At 37.5% G+C, this 21,215-nt stretch overlaps 1 protein-coding gene across 1 annotated transcript in view; it reads left to right on the plus strand.

Moving 5' to 3' along the window:
- The window catches only part of GRM8 (glutamate metabotropic receptor 8), a 651,221-nt gene extending 630,259 nt beyond the window's left edge, over nucleotides 1-20,962 (plus strand). The window contains exons 9-10 of the mRNA XM_031023364.2: nucleotides 13,908-14,154; nucleotides 20,452-20,962. Of these exons, the coding sequence (XP_030879224.2) occupies nucleotides 13,908-14,154; nucleotides 20,452-20,501 (297 nt within the window). The 3' untranslated portion in view covers nucleotides 20,502-20,962. The remainder of the gene's footprint in view (nucleotides 1-13,907; nucleotides 14,155-20,451) is intronic.
- The last annotated feature ends 253 nt before the right edge of the window (nucleotides 20,963-21,215 follow it).

A 21,215-nucleotide genomic window follows, 5' to 3' on the forward strand; every position in this document is an offset into this window, starting at 1 on the left:
GAGCAAGGCTGTGAGCCAGAGCCAAATCCTCCAATGAAAAGACAAATGATGGCAGGTGTAGGACCAAGATGGGAGAGGATACAGAGTTGAATGTTGTGATAGTTAACAAGGCAAGATATTTGAGGGGAAGGATGAGTCTGTGATGATCCAGAAGCAGCAAAGAGGAGGAAGGAATATCCTAACCTTATTGCCTTCCTTGAGGGAAATGGATAAAGGGAATAAAAACAACCATCACTTGAGACACTGGAGGGGAAACGATCTTTTTTGGAAGAGAGAAGTTTCAGGTAAGGCCACGGAGCAGAGGCAGGGAGGAGAGGCTGGGACTATAGAGGAGTTTGTGGAAGAACAGCATTACAGAGCACTCTAGAGTTGGTTTACAGGGCAGGGGAGCGGGAAGAGCTGAGTGAGTTTCCAGAAAACCAGTAGTCTGCTTGATGGTTCAGTAGAATATTTAATATCAGAGTGGCATCATTTTGAAAGCTGATTGACGATGACAAGAGTAATCTGGTGACGTTCATCTCAACAGAACAACATAGGGCCCCAGGAGGAGAAGACTCAGTTAGATGCAGGTGAGTCAGGCCATTCAAGACCTAAGCAGTTGATCTGAGTCGAATCATCTGCAACCAGCATATCAATGGAGCCAATTCTGGTACTATGTTTTTTGGAAAGGGGGAAATCTGGGGTAACTTCTGGGTTGGCTATCCCAGGAGATTTAGATGTTTGGGATTTCTGATTGATTGTCGGCTCTAAGAATATGCTTTGCAAGATTCTTGGTTCTAGCTCACACTTCACAAGTCTCTTACTCTAACTTCCATCATTTGCAGCAATACCAGGAGGAGAATATGAATGTCAAGAAATAGTCCTGGTGGCTGGTTGGTACTCCTGTGGTAAGGACCTTGAGTTAGTTTCTAGAAGCTTCATTCAGAGTACATGCCTCTGCTAAATCTGGATAAGGTTTTTCAGTTTTGGGTGGGATTGTAGAACAACCAAGCTCTTTTCCACACCATAGAGTTTATGGAATGATCTATAGGAAGAGAAACTTTTAGCTGTGACTGAAAAGCATAAGCCTGCTGAAAACATTCTCCACCTTTCACTGGTTGTCACTGGATACCCACAACTTCTTTACGCTGTGATTGCTGGGTGTTTTGATCCTGCTGTAAGTATCTACCTCATAAAACTAGAGAGAGACATTAAACCCAATGACAATACAAGGAAGAAAATAATAAAGATGAAGGATAAAAATCAGTGAAATAGGAAATAAATGCAAAATAGAGAACAATCAGCAAAGTCAAAAATTCTGTGAAAAGACTATAAAAATAATGATCTGCTCACAAGACTGACCAGGAGAAAAAGGAGCAAGACATAGTATAAAGTCAGCAAAATATACCACTAAACTAGTATTAGGTGTCATTAGCAAAAAAAAAAAAAAAAGATAAAAGTATGTTTAAAATTTAAGGGTGACCTAGAAAAAATTAAAATAGGATCTGCACCTCTGAACCAGCAGGATCTCTTTCCGAATATATATTATCTGCTTTAGCTGTATCTCACAACTTTTGATATGCTGTATCTTATTATTCAGTCCAAAATATTTTCTTTCACTGTTGGTTCTTCTTTGATTTACAAGTGATTTTGAAATGTGTTGTTTAATTTTCAATCATTTGGTGCTTTTCTTATATCTTTAGTTATTTGTCTCTATCCTAATTCTATCTTCCACCCTAATTCCACATAGTCAGATAACATACTCCAAATCTTGATCCTTTGAAATTTGTGAAGACTTTACTGGAATGCGGTTCTGTGGTAAATTTTCTCTGCGCAATTTAACAGACTATCTTTTGTTAGTTTTTGAAAATTGTTGGCTAGTATCTTTTTAAGTTTTTTCTTTTTACCGATTATATCTCTCTTCTTTTTCTGGGACTCCAGATTCATGTATGTTCAAATTTTGTATCATGTTTTATACATCTCTAATCATGTTTTCTGTGTTTTTAAATTCTTCATTACCAGCTCCATGCTTCAATATGGACATTTGCTACTGAGCTATCTTTCAGCTCACTAATATGTCTTGTATTGTATCTAATTCATTATTAAACTCATCTAGTGAATTCAATGATTACATTTTCAGTCCTATAATTTTTTTACTTTTAAAATATATATATTCCAGTGTTAAAATATAGATATTCCAGTTATCTATTTTCTTCAATATATTTCTGTTCAAGTTTTTGGAAACTTGTCTGAGAAGCCCAGTATCTAGATCATTTGTGGCATCATTTCCATCTTCTGCTTTTTTTCCCCTGGGCTTGGGTCATTTGTTCCTGGGACCTGGCATGCCTCGTTGGTAATCTTTCAGTGAATACCCAACACTATACATTAAAAAAAAAAAAGTAGATGTTACAGATATTTCATTTCCCTCCAGAGAAGCTTCAACTAGTAGAAGTCAGCAATTAAAGTAGAGGCATTTCACCTTGATATAATCTGGGATTGGGATCATTTGAAGCTAGGTTTTGGGCTTTCTATGGCTAGTCTATTTTTGATATTTCTTTTATCCTGGAGGATATCTCTTCAGATATATTAATAAAAGGCCAGGATGTTTACGATTATGCATCCTAATTAATGGACCTGAATTCCAACTTTTGTTTCTCTTGCCTCATGATACAATTGCATACTCCTTATAGCTTTTTAGTCTCTCTATCTGAACTATGTTTGATTTTTTTGTTTGTTTTGTTTTTTAGCCTGTTGCTCCTCACACTTAGGATTCAGCGAAGTCTCAAGAAAAAATTGGTGTAAAACATCAGGCTCACTTCTCTGTAGTACCCTGAAATCTTGGGTGCTCAAATCCTGGCTGCATTAGTAACCCTGAATTCCAGTTTTTGTCTCCCCAGCCCCATGAGATCGCTGAAAGGTCTTTCTAAAGATTTCTGCCCTCCAACACTCATACACTGAATCAGCACATTCCTTATGGATAAAAGCAATGGAGAATGCCTGGCTCACATCAAGGTTTGTGTTTTTTTGTTTTTTGTTTTTTGTTTTTCTTCCTAGGATCTTGGCCCCTTGGGTCCTGACTGCCTTGGTTCTTCTCTGATGCCTCCAAACATCCATCCTTCCTTCCTTTCTTTCTTTCTTTCTTTCTTTCTTCTTTCTTTCTTTCTTTCTTTCTTTCTTTCTTTCTTTCTTTCTTTCTTTCTTTTCTTTCCTTTATGATTTTTTAATAGTTATTCTCAGTGGGTGGCTTGGTTTGATTATAGCTACTCCTTTATAGCCAGAATCAGAAGTCCTTCATCTTTTGAGGTTTTAATTTTAATGATAAAAATAGTAACTTCTATGATATTGATTTGATACTTTTTCTGTATGCCTTATTCTATCAAAACTTTTCAAAGATAATTAATTTTACCTCTAAGGTCTTCTTGCATTAACTCCATTAGATCTCTTTCCTTGGGTTTTTATTATTCTCCTTGTGGAGTTTGATGCTTCTCTTTCATAGTATGGGTTCTCCGTGAGTATTTGCTAATTCTTGATTGTCTGTTTATCTATATTTGTAATTCCCAGTTTTCTGCCTACTGTGTTGTCCATAGCGTGTGTCTGGTGGCTGAGAGATGGAGTGGTGTCCATGTGGGAAAGTGTGCTGGCAATTTGCCCCTCTGGTGGTCAGTGGTTCCATCAGGTACTTCTCTGCTCTGGCCAGTGCAAACTCAATGCTAAATATCTTTATTTAGAAAGATGAATTTATCCATCTCTTTGAGTTCATATTTCCAGCTTGATGATTCTGTTAAGTTCAACAAGATATAATCCTAAGAAAGAGCTTCTCTAGGATCGATGAAGTTTATGAGGAAAGTAGCTGACCAAAAACAGCAGTCTTTAAAAAAAAAAACAAACCCTCTGAATTCTCAGTTAAGTATTAATTCAGGTGCTTTAACTGAGGCTTTAACTGAGTTCCTTAATTTTTAAGAAATTTGGCCCAATTCTATAAGAAAAGGGATGTTTTTGCATTTTGGGAAGATTCAAACCATATTAATCCTGCTCTTTCACATTGCTATGCATCTATTGGAGCCACTGTATGTAAAAGAAGATGGGCTTTCAAGTGAAACAAACCTCAGTTTAAACCTCAGCTGTATCTTCATGAGTTGTGGGACTTTGAAAACAGTATTTAAATTCTCCAAAATAGACCCACTCTTGAACTAATAAAATTATTGTGAGGGGTTAATGTGCATAAAAATTTGGCATAATGCTGATAATTATCCTCAATCATTAATAGATGTTGTGGTTGTAATTATTGTGTAGTTCCTAAAATCACATCAGAAATCTGAGATATTGTTGGCATGTTCAAGCACAAACGAATTACAATGACAGGACTTTTAGAACTCTTTGAGTGACATTAATTCTCCACTTGTGTTTAACGTGCTAGGGCTGCCATAACAAAGTACCGTAGATAGGATGGCTTAATATAAGTTTATTTTCTCATGGTTCTGGAGACTAGAAGTCACAGATCAAGGTGTGGACAGTATTGGTTTCTTCTGACACCTCTCTCCCACTGGCTTTCTGATGGCTGCCTTCTTTCTGTGTCCTGGGCAGGTCTTCCCTCTGTACACACAAATCCCTGATGTGATTGTTGATCCTCATCTCCTCTCATAAGCTCACCAGTCAGAATGGATTAGGGACCACCCTAAAGACCTCATTTTCACTCAATTACCTCTTTAAAGACTCTATTTCCAAATATTGTCCCTTAGGGTTAGGAATTTGACACATGAATTTTGGGGAGGATGCAATTCAGCCATAACACCATCCCTCTTGGTTCTTACTTACTATATAAAGTAAAACTACCAGGAAAAAAAAAAAAGTATTTCTATAAGATCTTATGCCTTCACAAAAGTTCCTCTACTGAGATCTAATTCTTTTGGCTTTTGAAAGGGTTATATGGGAAGTATCTAGATGAGCAAAGATTTAGTACCTTTTACGAAATTATTATTGGACCCATTTCCATAATGTTACCAAATTTCCTTCAGTGATGCAACCTAAATAAAAAATTTCTCCTCTAATTTAAATTCCAGCAGAGCTTCTATCTCCAAACAATGATAACTATGGGATTCAAAATACTTTCTTTATGCCAGACTGCCAAGAAAAAATATATATGATTATATAGCTCATAGATAAATTTTGTTCTTACAGTAATTCTTTCCTCTCCCTTGCTTTTTTCTTTAAATTCTTGTTTATTTGTTAATATTATGTTTACTATATTTTGTATCCGTTCAAATAGACACTGTTCAAATCATTATAATTAAAGGTATCTCCATTACTGCTATCCTTAATTCCGATCATGCTGTTGCAAAATGATAAAGCACTAAAAGGCAGCATGGAAGCAGGAGTCTGTGGAGGGAAACATGGAGAAAAATACCTGTAAAAGAGAAGCCAATAAACTCTCAGCAAGTAGATGCCTCATATTCATTTGCATGTCACAGCAAAAGATGCACACCATTGTTTGAGAAATTATTTTTTATTATGTTTCTATAAATAATACTTATGTAGAATAATTGGAAATTAATGACTACATTTTAATCATGCTTACTTTAAAACATCCACCTTATAAAATGTCTATCAGACTTTAATAAAAAATAAATTACTGTATTTACTAACCCAATATTAATATCATGTATATTTAATTATAAACACTCATTATAAATCCAATATCTGTTATTCCTCTTTAGAGGATCATGAGTCTGCTTCCACTTGTCCTTTTCTACCCTTGGCAGAGCTGATCTTCTACTTGTTGGTTAATGCTTTATTATTCTGTGCATCTGGTTCCCACCATTCCCAGTAAGTCCAAGGTTAAGGACTCAGACCTCACGTGTGAACCAGACCAGTTCTGCATCCATAGGTTTTGTCCTTTGATTTGACTCTTCATTTTTAACATGTGTCCTGACCAAAAGGGGATGTGATGAGAGACTGCAAATGGGTTAGAGCAAACCATCTCTATTTCTTCTAATGAAAACACAGTGCAATGTCTCTGACCTGTGGGTGGGTCAGCAACCCTGATTTCTACCTGACAGGAGAAGCACAACCCTCACGATGGTGCCTTTTTCCCAGAATGAAACTAGACTATGAGTCTTTGAATGTGCTGACCCTAGAGTTTCCCACAAACATGAGGCATATTTCCGTATGAATATTTTGTGCCTGTGTCTCCTGTGTGCATGTGTGTGTTCTTTATTTAAAAGGCTAAAAATCAGGGCGGCTGGGTGCCTCGGTTAAGCATCTGCTTTCCGCTCAGGTCATGATCCCAGGGTCCTGAGATCAAGCCCCTTGTCAGGCTCCCTGCTCGGTGGGAAGACTGCTTCTCCCTCTCCCTCTGCTCCTCCCCCCACCCCCACTCATGCTCTCTCTCTCGTTCACTCTCACTCTCTCAAATAAATAAATAAAAAAATTTTAAAAATAAAAGGCTAAAAATCTTGAGGCTGATTTTGAGAGAGCAGTACTGTTAAGTCTTACTGTGTGAGGAATGGAGGAAGATGAATAGAAGACAGGGTCAAGGTTAAGTTATGACAATAGTAGGTATCACTTACTGATTACTATATGCCAGGTGCTGTGCCAATATTTTACATCGATTGTCTTCTAAAGTCCTTTGAATTATGTCTGTGGAAGCTTATAAATACTGTGAGTGCATTATCCTGGGTTATAATGTTCTTACATTGGGGAGGGATCCAGGGTTGAGCCCAGGGCTCTCATATTCCCAAATGGAGACCATTGGCTTGATTTATATTGTCTGTTGCTAAGTTGAGAACAATACTGTCATATTTACAGTGTAGAAGAGCATCATGTTTATCCATCCAAGAGTTTCTGTCTCAGTCTAGATGTTGATTTGAGACATTTTCTATTTTTCAAGCTTTAGACTCTGATTTATTGTCTCCCTCTTGAAACTACATGGGTCATTTCCTTTAAACGCCAAATTCAAGAGTAAGGTCCTGTACCACCTCAAGGAATGTAGCAAATATATATACCAACCAGGCAGTGTTCCTAGGTTGAGTTTGTAGCAGTGGACAAAACAGGTAAAAATCCCTGGACTCATGGAATTTTTATTCTAATTAAGGGAAATAGACAATACATACATTAAATTAGTAAAATATATAGACTTTTATGCTAGAAAATGTTACATGCTGAGGATTAAAATAAAGCCGAGGATTGCTGGTAGAGGATGGGACTTATAGTACTTAATAATGTTTAGGAGAGGTCTCCCTGGAAAGGACAGGTCAGGAAAGAACTAAAGGAAATGAAGGAGCAAGTCTTCAAATATAAAAGCCCCAAAGCAGAAGCATGGTTGGTATGTTCCAGGATCATCCAGGAGGCCAGGATGGTGGGAAGAGAATGCATGAGGGAAAGAGTAAAGCCCTGTCGGCTCAGAGGACCTTGTGGGCCATTGTAGGCACACATCAAAGGGAAGTCACTGTAAAGTTTTGAGAGTAGGGATGACCTAACCTGACTTCTGAATAATGGGATTATTCTGTCTGCTGTGTTAAGATCAATCTGATGATCAGACAGAAGGGAGCAAGGGGAGAAGAAGAGAAGTCAATAGGACAGCTTTTGTGATAATCCAAATGAGAGATGATGTTGGCTAAGACCAATGTAGTTCCAGTGGGGGTAGTCGAAAATGACCTGTCTGGATAAATTTTGAAGTTGGAATCAATAGGATTCTTCAGAGATAAAGAGTGTAAGAGAGGAGTCAAGGACAATTCCAAGGGCTTTGTCCCTTGGAAAATTAATGATGGAATTAAGATAAAAAAGATGACCAGAAGAGTAGGTTTAGGAATGAAGATGGTGTTCAGATGCTTGTTAGTTTTACATATAAATCAGACATCCAAGGGGAGTACCCAGAAGGTGATTCGATCTCCTCAGGGAAGTCTGGAATTTGTCAGCATGTAAATAGTTTTTCAAGGCAGAGCTACTTATATTATTTGTAGGGCCCAGTGAAATATGAAAATGCAGGTCTACTTGTTCAAAAATTATGAAGAATTTCAGAACAGTGACAACAGAGCATTAAATCAAGTGTGAAGGGACTTCTACGTGAAGGGACCTTGCGTACAGGTAGCACACTCAGGGACCCAGTCCTGGTTTAAGGCCATAATGCCAAGTGTGATGATCAAGACAGCAATGAGGACAGAGCGACAGACAGACAGATAGATGATTGATAGATAGATAGATAGGTAGATAGATAGATAGATAATAGAGATACATAGATACCTAAGGACTGAGGTCTGGGGTACATCAATATAAAAACGATACAGAGATAAGGAAGATCCCTCAGAACTGGCTGAGTAGAAGAAACCAGCAAGGTATTTGAAATAAACAAAACAGAAACAATGGTGGAATGTTTGATAGAGACTTGGTGATGGTTCACCAGCATCTAGGCTCAGGCAGAAGAGTTGAATTGTTGCCTTTGATATTTGCTGTATCCAATTGCAGGAGAATTTTATTGGAGTTTGGATGTTGCATGATTGGTTGATTTGGGGCCTTCACCACCACAAGGCAGCTGCACAATTTCTTTGTAAACTTGTCTGTTTAAAAAAATTTTTAAATAACTTCTAGTAATGAGGTTTTGAGGTCCATTGAGTAAAGCCTGGCTGAAAAGCAGAATAAAATCCATTTCTGGATTTAGGTGCCACTTTGAGGGACACACAGATGAGGGGATAGGTAATAGAAGCAGAGAAAGACAGGCTTTAAGTGTTAACATAGCTTTCTCACTGGTCAGACTGTGTGCAAAATGGCCAAATAGAATCTGGCTGACTATAGCAAAAAGCGAGATTCAACCATCCAAGGCAAGGCAGAAATATTCAGGAGTAAATAATGAATTTGTTTCTTTTCAGATGGCACAAATCTGCCTTGGGTTTTAGGTCTCATAATAGGGTCACTTTGTTACTAAGGGGTTGAAAACTTACCAGGATGGATGTCCGAGTCTATGGAGTTCTCTGACTGATCTCTTTCCTGAAGTAATATAATCTCCTCCCTCCTCAGTTCTTCCTGGAGTTGTTAATGATTCCAGGCCATGACCAGTAGACCCTGGATGTGCACAAATGACCCCTTTGGAGAACAAGGAGTTACTAGAGTAAGTCCCAGAGAAGGTGTCATGGCAGTGTTCTCCATTGTGCCAACCCTTCCTGGCTTCTCCAGAGATCATTTAAATCTGTTTCAGTGCATCTGACTCTTTCAGGTTCAAAATGTCTATGGGGTGTGGAGGCAGAGGGAGTGACAGGCTACCAATGGATGTAACAGAAAAGGTACTCTCCTTCTTCCAGTTATCAATATTTTAGAGTGACAGGGGGCAGAAGGTGGGGCATAAAAAAAAAGTTGGAAAAAAGCAGATTACATTAACATATCCAGGACCATTGTCAGCATCTCTCAATGGATTTATGTTGGTTCTAAGGAGTTAATATTGTTCCCTTCTGCTTTCTGGTGAGCTGTAACTTCGATGCAGAGAGCCAGTGTGTTATTCTAGAACTGTAGCAGAGACAGTGAATATAGCCTTGACATCGGCAAGTAGTGTTGACTTTTGGGCAAAATTTTATTCTGCCTACTTTGAAGTAGGATTACAAAAGCCTTTTCCTTGACACCGTGTAGTTAGAGCATAGCAGTTAGCTATTCACGAAACAAAATTGCTTTGTATAACTGACTCACCAGCCCCTCCCTTATCCTGGATACCTGGAAGGATGCTTTGTTAATGTCCTTTTAGATTCAAAGCCTTAGGGTAAATGATCTTTGTTGAGCTACTGCTACTTTGTACCTTTGAGGCATTTTATAAAGATTATGTCATTCCACCCTGTAACCCTTCTATGAGAAAAGTATTATTTTCCCCCAACTTCATAGGTAAGAAATTAAAGGTCAGAGAGGGAAATAAGATCACACAGCTGTCCAATTGCCGGGGAAGTTTTATTAGAGATTAGATTGTCAGCTGGTGGGTTGACTTGAGGCTTTTACTGCCCACAAGGCAACTCCAGAGTTTTCTATAAACTTCTTTATCTTAAGAACAACAACACAAAAACTATAAGCGGTGGTGTTCCTTTCTTACATGGCTCAGATAATTAGAATTTGCTATAGCTATACAAAAATCCATGAGTTTTCTGGAATCCAATGCTCATTTTCAATCTTCTGATATAATTTCTACATTTATTTTTAAATATGGGAGATATTTGGAATGCAAGAATCAATGACGCTGAAGATTTAGTTTCTCTAGAGTGAGAACAGGTGGCGTTTTTATTTCTTTGTGTGTTTTGCCATTGTTGCTTTCACTGGGGTTATGTATATATGACTTTCTCATTTCATTAAATATTCAAAGATGAAGTTCAAAAATTTAGTTTACTAACACTGCAATGCCTTGTAACAAATTCTGGGCCACTGTAAGTTTTTGGATTTTAGGTAGTTTTGTACAGATGCTTTTTCTGTATTAACTTCACATGAAAATTTTTCAGAAGCTGTTTTAAGAGAGCACATAAGTATGCTGCCCTTTGAAAAATAAAAAGCATCTCTGATTAAAAATAAAAAAAAAAAAAAAAGAGAGAGCACATAAGTAAAATCGGCCTTTTGGTGTAATTTGAAAGCATAGTGTCTGATGGAGAGCTTGGACACTAAGCATAGTACTGTCTAATCCTCATGTCTTTGTTATTACATCTTCCATTGAGTTGGTTTGCCTAAAAGATAGACTGCAGTAACGTATTTAATATGGAAACTAGCAATCCAAAACCTTCTTCATGCCTAATATTTAGCAAGATCAAATTATTATATATTACAGAAATGATTCTGAATCAGGGAAGAAAATTGCCATTTATATTTATGGTAGCAGAAAAAATTTACAAGGCTTTAAAATAGAAAGGTAATTATGTATTATTTACACTAGAAGTATACATTTTAGCAAGACCAACAGATTAAGATTTATGAAAAGAATCCAGCTAATCAGTGTGGGTGTTCCCATCATTTCATGTCAGTTTGACCGCTAGAGGTTTTTTTGTTGTTGTTGTTGGTTTGTTGTTTGTTTTTTAAGCTAAATTGAGTTGGCAGGGTCTGACTGGGACAAAACTGATGGTTACCTATTTGAGTGGCTTTGGGATATTTCTGTCTGTGGTTTGCATTTGGGGGTATTGTTTCCCTACTTTAATGTCCTTTCTCTATAGCCTATTTTCTACATAGGCTTCCTGCAGAAATGCTAACTGGAGAGTAAGTAGAAATTTAGAGAGGATTAACTAACACTTTGAAGTTTATAAGTATTCATAATAATAAGTTGCTGAAAAGTAGATGGCCAAGCTTAGGGGGATTTGAAGGCACATATCCTTATTTTATCAGGACTTTCTTAATTGTAGATCCTTGGTTCTCTCAAATTTAACATGGGATTTCACTTATTGACAGGAGAGGTCAGGACATGTAATAATTTATCACTTTGCGGAGGAATGTACTTGAATCATGTCTCTATTGAAGCTAATATGCATGAGCCTAACCTAGAATCCGGATTCATACCTCATCACTTTTTGTTTCTTAAAAAGTCTTCTATCCTATGTTGTAGCCATTGCTGATGTCCAATTGACAGAATGGCAAAATTTGGAAGGCATGTTCTGTATGATTTGTGTAAATCAGATCTTGTGGAAACCTGCTCTTCTTGAAGATCTGTATATACCTAAGAATAATGAGCAGTTTTTTAGTGGTTTTTGTATGTAGAATCTTGTATAGTTTCTTAGAGGTTTATAAGGAAAAGAATGTAGGTTACAGGCTCTCAGGAAGTTTAAACCCTACTTGTGCATTTCATAATTTACTACAAAGGTCATATAAATCACAGTTGTAATTACATATAAGTCACAGTTATAATTACGTAGTTATGCATTGGTAAGTGCTCCACTGTACTGATTTTTCAACGCATTAGTGCTTAGAAGTAAAATAAGACACCATTGTAACATTATCATTAAGGTAAGATTTATCATGGAGGACTTCCTGGAGGAAGTGAACTTTGAAACAAACCCATCTATATCGCCTTGTTGAAGGGTATTCCTATACTCACAATGAGGTCTTATGCAAAGGACAGCCTTGGTGGTAGATGAACAGTAAACTCAGTAACCAGCTTGGTGTGATTTCATAGACAAGGATAGTCTCTTAGTACTAGTGCCTGAAGTTCTTCTCATTGTTTGGACAGTTCTTTACCTCACAGCTTTGCCCTCTGTTAAGAGAAGTGCTGATTCAGGTACTTACCTTTGAAGGTGAATGTAAAAGGATACAATTAGTTTGGGTCCTGGGGATTGCCTGATACAATGTGACACCTTTACATTTTCAGAAATATTGTTAGAGTGAACAGATATTAACGAGGATCCTAGATAGGAGGAAGGGAACCTCTAAGAGCTTCTTTGTGGCCTCAGTATTCCAAGTTATTTGGGGGAAATTATACTTTGAGCTCAGGACATGAAAACTGGAAGTAGGTCAGAGGTTTTTATTTTTGAAGATGTGATATATACCTACAAGGGAATATTATTCATTCTTAAAAAAGAAGGAAATCCCACCATTTGCATCCGCACGGATGAATCTGGAGGACACAATGCTAAGTGAAATTAGCCAGACACAGAAAGACAAATACTGCATGATCCACTTATATGTAGAACCTTAAAACAGTCAGACTCATCAAAGCGGAGGGTAGAACAGTGTTTGCCAGGGGGAGGGGAAGGAGGAAATGGAGAGATGCTGGTCAAAACCCATGCAGTTTCAGTTACGCATGGATGACTTCTGGGGATCTAATATGCAGCATGGCAACTGTAGTTTACAATACTGTGCTATAGACTGGGAATTCACTAAGCCGGTAGATCTTAAGCATTCTCAGCACAAAAACATAAAAAGAAACAATGAAAGAAAGTGGTAACTTGGTGAGGTGATGGATATGTTAATTACTTGAGAACAAAGATCATTTCACAGTATAGTTGTTTATCAAAACATTGAGTTGTACACCCTAAATACACAATTTCTGTTTTTCAGTTATAACTCAGTAACACTGAGAAATTAAAAAGAAGAAGATTAAAAAGCTATCATGTCTGTTTTCATACCATAATGAAAAAGCCAAAGTGATTTTAGGTTTGGCTTTTTCAGCTTGTTGACCTCTAGATTCTAGGAAGAAGAATCTTCCAGAGAGACTGCTCTTTTTAAGTACCACAGCAGTCAATTTCAGTGCATTAAGTGTAAGGAATGAGCATAGGAGGAGAATTTTCAAAATGCAGAATGCCAGAACACTATCCCCAGAGGGCATATTTAAATTTTGGAGGAGAGTCATGGATTTTGTAAAAGCACCCGTGTTTATTTTGATATGATGTCGCCGCTGGGAAACCCTCTGGAATTGTCCTTGGGGTGGGGGGTGGTATTAAAAAATCAAGCCTGTATGGAATGCTCATGAGGTTTATCAGGTTTGATAGCTGAAATTAAGTCATGATGTGAAGATGCAAATGCCAGCATTAGTCAAGCAATGGTGGGCAATAGTGATGTTCTGGATGTTCACTCCCACTCATTTCCACTCTAACCTTCTAGGCTGAGTTTATTGTTAAAAGAATTACACTTGACCCTCTAATACCTCTCTGAAGAAGGGATGTGTGGCATAAAATGTTACTCTTTGGCCGGAATGGTTTTGGGTTCCCTTTCTTATATATGTTTAATTATAAACTAAAAAGGAAACTAAACTTCATCAGCTTAGTTGTTTGTGTTTGTTTTAAGGAATCAGGCTCCATAAACAAGACAACTTTACCCATATTTGCAGGTAGGGATAAAGAACTGCTTGACTGTTACTAAGGGCAATTTCTCTAAGTACCTTCTCATGCACCCTGAGCAGAGAAGCTGCGGTCGTTACAGAAAATGGTTGTGCTGTTTGCTTGATGTTAGATCAGGCTCACCAACACTGATTCTTTCTTTTCTCCTCCCCTCAGATGTACATCCAGACAACGACACTTACTGTCTCCATGAGTTTAAGTGCTTCGGTGTCTCTGGGCATGCTGTATATGCCCAAGGTTTATATTATAATTTTTCATCCAGAGCAGAACGTTCAAAAACGCAAAAGGAGCTTCAAGGCCGTGGTAACGGCTGCCACCATGCAAAGCAAACTGATCCAGAAAGGAAATGACAGACCAAATGGAGAGGTGAAAAGTGAACTCTGTGAGAGTCTTGAAACCAACAGTAAGTCACCTGTAGACTTTCCGATGGTCGAGAGCGGGAGCACTTCCTAATAGATGTACGTTCAACATTCTTCTTCTAGTCTTGGGGACCGTGCTACATGGTTTCAGGGGCATGGTGCTACTCACACACCATGAGACCATCATGGCATGAGAACCATTTGGTTAGAACCAAACGATTTCAAGGCGAGTGGCTCTTCTCCTGAGCATGACCGTGCACGCAAAATCTCTTTTACAAAGTATGAGCCTCGTGGCTCCCTTTTGAGGCATTACCAAGCATCTGAAGCTTGGAACTATCTTCTATGTATAGAATTATCTTTTGGCACTTAGGAACTACTCTCCAATCTCTGTTAGTTCAACTTTGGTTGTTCTCTACTGGTTTTATTGGTTGCTCAAAGATCTTAAATAAGTGATATGGTACATAGGTATTTAGGGAAGTAAGAAAACTAGTGGGTTAACATGTTAGGTTAAATCATAGTTAATACTTATTTCCCCCAAGTGGCCCCTTCTTGGATATATTAAGATAGTTAGAGCTCTTCTCTGAAAACCTCATGACCCTGAAAATAGGGTCCTTCCTATCAGCCACCGAACCACTTGTCCCCTCCTCACTCACCTTCCTCTTCTCTGTAGTCACCCCTGAAGGAGCACACGATAACAACACACCAGTACCAAGCTAATCCAGTAGAGTTTAACTGGTCCATTTTGGTATCTATGGAAGAATAGCAAATAGGTTGAAGATCTGTATTGTAAAATACTAGATAGCTGAGTAGAGTGAAAAAAACATACGATCTTTACACTACTGGTTTCTGTAGATGGATCAAAAAGATATGAAAGCCAAGGTTCTTGCATTAGACCTCAGGCTTCCTGTTTTTGGGAAATATAACATACCTATTTAATAATTAAGGATAAAACCCTATGCAAAAATACTCTTCCTCTCAGATTCCTCCCAGCAGGCTGTATTCCCTATTCTCTGTACTTCTGACATGAAATACAGGGAAGATTAAGTGTGGATTTTATCTGATATAATTATTATAACATAAACCTTTTCTTACTTCAAGATTTCCAGATGAACATTGTCTATTCTAACGCCCCATATGCAGAAATGACCTTAGAAGATAAGTATTAATGAAGCTTACTGACTACAACTACTATTAGACTTCTTGGAATTATTGGTCAGATTTTCTGGGAAGATTGCCTTCAGCTCACTCATAACCAAATTTAGTGACTTGCTCATAAGGAAGCCTTTTAAGAATTCCACAAACACTCCCCACATGTTCACCTTTCTGCAAACATGAAACCCTGAAAAACTGCAAGAGAAGTCACAATAAAGACAGGTTTTGATAACAAATCATTATAATCATTTCTGATTATAGGTAAGCAATTTAGTAATAATGGGCCTATTTGGTCTTTTAGCAAAAGATGCACTGTAACTACCTACTATCAAAGGTGTCAGAGTTCAGTGCGTGTGATTCGAGGGCAGAATTTTATCTGTGTTTTTCTACCTCAAAAGCATCAGTGCAGACAGTTAAAACCTGTTGTAGGATGCCGGCAAACTGCTCTTGGCTGCTATTGGCATTTCTCACTATGACTCACCAGAACCTATAGTTGGACTTGTTTTTTAGCAACAGTCTAGAAAACCTGATGTAATATGGTTGCAAATGGGAACAACCAAACAGACATTGAAATAAATACTAGTCATCCCAGACTCACTTCTGGAAAGTGGTAAGAGAAAAAAAATCAATAAATTTTCCCACCCTTTTAAAAAAAAATAAATAGGTTCCCTGAAAAGGAATAGTCCCAGTACTGATAAAGACTAATCCCATATTTAATAGAAGTAAGTCTCATAGGCTTTGTTTTCCTTCTATTATTTTCTGTTGATATTGAAGTAGAAGTTCTATAGCAAGAATGCATTTCCCTATTTCCTCTGAAATAAGAATGAAAGATCATAAATGTGGGGCCCCTATGGGAGGTTAGCCTACATTATGCTGTAGGAGTCAGGTGCCCACTTTTGGAAGGTGAAGGAAAGTTCAAGAGGTCAATCAAGATTAAGCCGATTACTACCTGAAAGATGGTTAAATTGTACTTTGGCAACTTTAGTATATTCACCTTTTAAGTAGTTTGGATTTGGATAAATTGGGTCCAGATGAGTGATTATAGTTGACACACTCAGGAGAGACAGTGCATGAAATCTTCACACATCCTTCTGCCATCCCACTGCAGGAACCACTGTTGATCTTCATTCACTTGCATCACCAGGGATCGTGGACTCCCTGTGTCCCTGTTACCTTTTTTTTTTTTTTAAAGATTTTATTTATTTATTTAACAGAGAGAGATAGCAAGAGCAGGAACACAAGCAGGGGGAGTGGGAGAGGGAGAAGCAGGCTTCCCGCCGAGCAGGGAGCCCGATGCGGGGCTCGATCCCAGGACCCTGGGACCTTGACCTGAGCCGAAGGCAGACACTTAACGACTGAGCCACCCAGTCGCGCGCGTCCCTGTTACCTTGACTACACGTATCAGTGGTTTTGAGGCGAGAGTCTTCTAAAATCACATTCCCTACAAGTATCAATAACCCTAATAACTTAAATGCAATATTTTTCTTCTAAAATGTGTCTTATGTCTTTAGAAGTAGAACTGAATATTGGAAAAGCCTTTGTCCTTCAGCTGTCTGTACCTAGAACTGTGCCTCCTCAGATTTTTTTTTCCCCAAAGATTTATTTATTAATTCTGGAGAGAGAGGGAGAACTGGAGCGAGGGAAGGGGCAGAGGGGGAGGGGGAGAGAATCCTCAAGCAGACTCTGCGCTGAGCACGGAGCCCGAGGTGGGGCTCTACCCCAGGACTCCAAAATCATGACCCTAGCCGAAATCAAGAGTCGACCGCTCAACAGACTGAGCCACCCAGGCACCCCGTGCCTCCTCAGACTTAAAATGCTTCCTCTGGGGATGGGTGCAATCTGTTCTCAGTAAATCGAGGTCTGGTTAATCCACTGGAACAACATCCATGTTGCTGCATTCTCATACCTTCTGCTACGGGACTTGTGACAAGTGACCATTACAGTGACATGGGAGAAAGTGTTTTGTACACTACATACCACCATATAAATAAGGTAGAAGTGTCATTGCTGCCTTAAAAATGTAGATTGCTCTGTCATTAATAGAAAAGACTTAAAATTCAAAAACTAGTGTTTTAGCATCCCTCTTTCTTCTTCTTTTTAATATGTGAAGGATTTGGGTAATAATGGCTGCCATTCCATTGTTGTGGGATTTTTTTTTTTTTTCCTGACCAATTAGCAATGTATTTATGATGTACATGCAATGCTTTTCCTTTGTGGCCATGGAGCTCTCTAAGTCCATTACACTTAGAAACTTTCATCTTAAAGATTACTTGCTAATGCCAGAAATTCTGGCCACATATTTAAGGTTTTAAAGCTTCAAAATCTCCACAGAATAAATGTGAGTAATGTGAAGCTGGAAGGGAGACCAATGAGTCCATGTTCATTACTGAATTTGCAGAGTGCTACATTTCACATAAAAAAAGGTCAAGTGTGGTTTCCTCAAAGTGTGTGGAAAGGGAGTTAGAAACAAAGTTGACGTATATGAATTTATCAACTGTAGCCAATTAACGAATGCTGTAACATGGTATTCCTTAAGCAGTGTTCATGAATAATTCATGGAAACAGCTGCTGCTAAAGGTGGGAACTGCTTTCACTAGCTCATGAACACAGTGTGGTGTCCACGAGGCAATTCACTATTGCTGTATTCCAAAACGGATCGTCACAGAAGTCTATTCATCGCCGCAGTAAAAACTCCCTAGCAGAACACATGTGCATCTCTGATATATTTCACTCTGTAATACTTCCAGGATAAAGATCCTCGCAAGGCTTCTGCCTTTCACAGTTTGTCCCTCATCACTGTTTTCCCATTGACTAAATCATCCATGTCCATAGCCTTGCATCCCTTTTTCTTAGAAAAATTAAGATGACGTTCCTTTTGTAAATTATAGTCAGAGTTCTCAGTAGCATTCTACCATCTTTTTCCCCAGGGATAACTTTGAAGAGTTCAAAAAATGAAGTATGAATCTTTAATTAGCTATAGAGTCTCGAAGTTGGAATGATCCTTGAATGGTCTGATCCAAATCACCTTCTGTTAAATTGACATCTTCTGAATATCATCTTCCTCAAGGTCTTTTTTGGCTCTTGTTCTGTTTCCACCATAATTTTTCTTTCCAGCTATCTACAAACTTGATAAATATTTCCTACATTTTTAGCTACTGTTGAAGATATTGAATAGGGCAGGGCATTGAGCCACCATTTTTAAGCGTTGTTTTTCTAACTCTTACGACAGTTTTTCTTCATCTTTCTTCAAAGACTATATGAAAATCCTTCAAAAAGATAGTTGAAGTACAGATTTTGCTTTCTTACAGGGAATTTAGAGGTATATGAGAGCATTATATATTTAGAAATTTTAAAAAAACTTTTAAAAAAAGTACACAAGCACAAAAATCATTGTGTTTCACTTCACACCAAATGGAGTATCACGGACATTTAGCCTTGTGGAAGGGGTGAGTAGGAAAGTAGGATTCCATATTCGTTCTGCCACACACAGCTGCTCCCCCACAAACCTACTCCTCCTCCATCCTCACAAAACGCCAAATGTTGTGGATTTTGGACTAGCGATGAAACTGAGGCCCAGTGACTTGGTTCACAGATCTTTTTCTAAACTCATTTTGTAGGGAACAGAATGTAATTTAAAACCAGGTCTAAAACCTACTTCCTTTCCATGTGCCACAATAATAACCCTTCTGGAAGTGTGAACAATGGAGATAAGAGAAGCAGATATGTCAGCTATTTTTGGCATGAAGCTCATAATAGTCAATGAAATCAAAAATAGTAAAAACATGTATGATTAGTACTTCCTTAGACTCTCTGCATTTATTTTTGTAATTGTGAACTTTATGTGATCTCAGCCTCAGGTAAGATCTTGTCCAGTCAATTATGATGTTGATGTGAACTGAAATGGAATGAGTCTGATTGCCAGTCCTATGCTTCCAGATGAGGAGCTTTATAATTTGCGTATTTAATATTCAAAAACTAAATAATTACCTAAAAATCTGTTTCGTTATGAATTGGGTTTATGTAGTGAAATACATACATGTTTAGCATTTTTTCATATTTTTTTCTTACGATTATGCATTCCGGAATTCCGCCTAAAAATAGGACATCACATTTGAATTTTAGAACAGAGATTTATTCCATCACATCTTTCAGAAAAACCAAAGGAATTATTTGGATTTAAGTGTACATTCTTGGAAAATTCAAGCATGAGTATAAATTTGACTTAGAATACTTTGTTATTCATATCTTTCTAATAATCTTACAATAATAAGTTTTACTTTATAGTGAGTTGGTACCAGAACAATTAAATATATATTTCCTTCTTTGAGTCTTTGTTTTTAAACATCTTCATTTGTATCCTTTGATTGAAACCAGAGCATAAATATGTATTGGCAATATACATATTTACAAATATTCTACATACTTCATATTTTACTACGTTCACTTCTACAGTGTAAAAGTATTATTTGTTTTTAAGGGGTGCATGGGTGGCTCAGTCGGTTAAGGGTCCAACTCTTAATTTCAGCTCAGGACATGATCTCAGGGTCATGAGACCGAGCCCCGCATCACGCTCTGCACTGGGTGTGGAGTCTGCTTAAGATTCTCTCTCTCTCTCTCCCTCTCCCTCCACCCCTCTCTTTCTTCTCTCTCTCTCTCTCTACCCCACTCTCTAAAAAAATAAAGAATAATAATAAATAAAAATATTATTTGTTTTTAAGTGGAAAACACTCATTCTCAAAGCACAACTAGTTATAATTACTTACCTGTTTTGGGTTATCAAATCAGACTCAAAGAATTGAGGTCTTTAACTTAGGTTGTAAAAAAATATTTTTTGTCTTTTGCAGGATAGATAATCTATGTGTTCTTTCATTTTTCATATTGTGTATCTTTGTTAGTCAAAACACACATTTAAATTGAATTTCACCTAAATTTATTATAATTAGACCTTTTCCATTTTTGGTTTCTGCTAAATACTATAGACAAGACTAGTGGTTTTACAGATTAAAACTGTTGGTGCATTATTATTCCTGTTATCTCTGAATTCCTACTACATGGTTTAAAAAATAAGTAACATGTTGTAAAAATGGAACATCATAAAAATAGTGATTATAGGATTTGAATTTTAAAATCATTTTAGCAAAATAATTTATTTTGATGTGCTATTAATTTGTTTTAATTTGTCTTAACAGCTTCCTCTACTAAGACAACATATATCAGCTACAGCAATCATTCAATCTGAAACAGGGAAATGGTACAATATGAAGACATCTGGTATGTGATCTTAAACAATAAATATGACACCGCCAAAACTCACTTCTGGAGATCTCTGTAGACTACAGTCAATCAAATCAATAGTCAATCTTGTAAGGAACACAAAGTAGCCATGAGCCAAAATATCAATAACAGAGTGAAAAAAAAACCCATTTTATACAGTACAACCAATGAGTGTCAAGCTAAAGTCTTGCTTACTCATAAGCAGTTAAAAAAAAATCACAAAAGGAAAACTAATGTTAGCTTGTGAAAAAAAAATGCTGTTGAAATAAACCATGTCTGATGTTACTCTTGTAAGTATTTTTCTGTGATTGTGAGAACTCCCATTCCTGTCCCACCTTGTTCAACTTGTATAAGACAATGAATCTGTTTCTTGTAATGGCTGACCGGATTGAAGCCCTGGGTTGTGCTAAAAATAAATGCAATGGTTGCATGCAATTTTTTATACAAATAATTTATTTCTAATAATAAAGGAATGTTTTGCAAATGTTGAGAGTTGTTTCTCGTTCCAGTTTTAAAGCCAAGGAACACTCTTTCCAGTTGGCACTTCTGCTGTTAACTCCTGATGTAAAAGCCCACGGTAACATGATTTCCTCAAGGATTGTGTCTTTGTACATTCATGTGTGTATGAAGAAGACTGTCTTTTATTCCTCTGTGAAAAAGCATTATTTCTGCAAGATTC

This window comes from Leptonychotes weddellii, chromosome 12, assembly GCF_054177405.1.
Source record: "Leptonychotes weddellii isolate Sample4059 chromosome 12, ASM5417740v2, whole genome shotgun sequence".
NCBI lineage: Eukaryota > Metazoa > Chordata > Mammalia > Carnivora > Phocidae > Leptonychotes > Leptonychotes weddellii.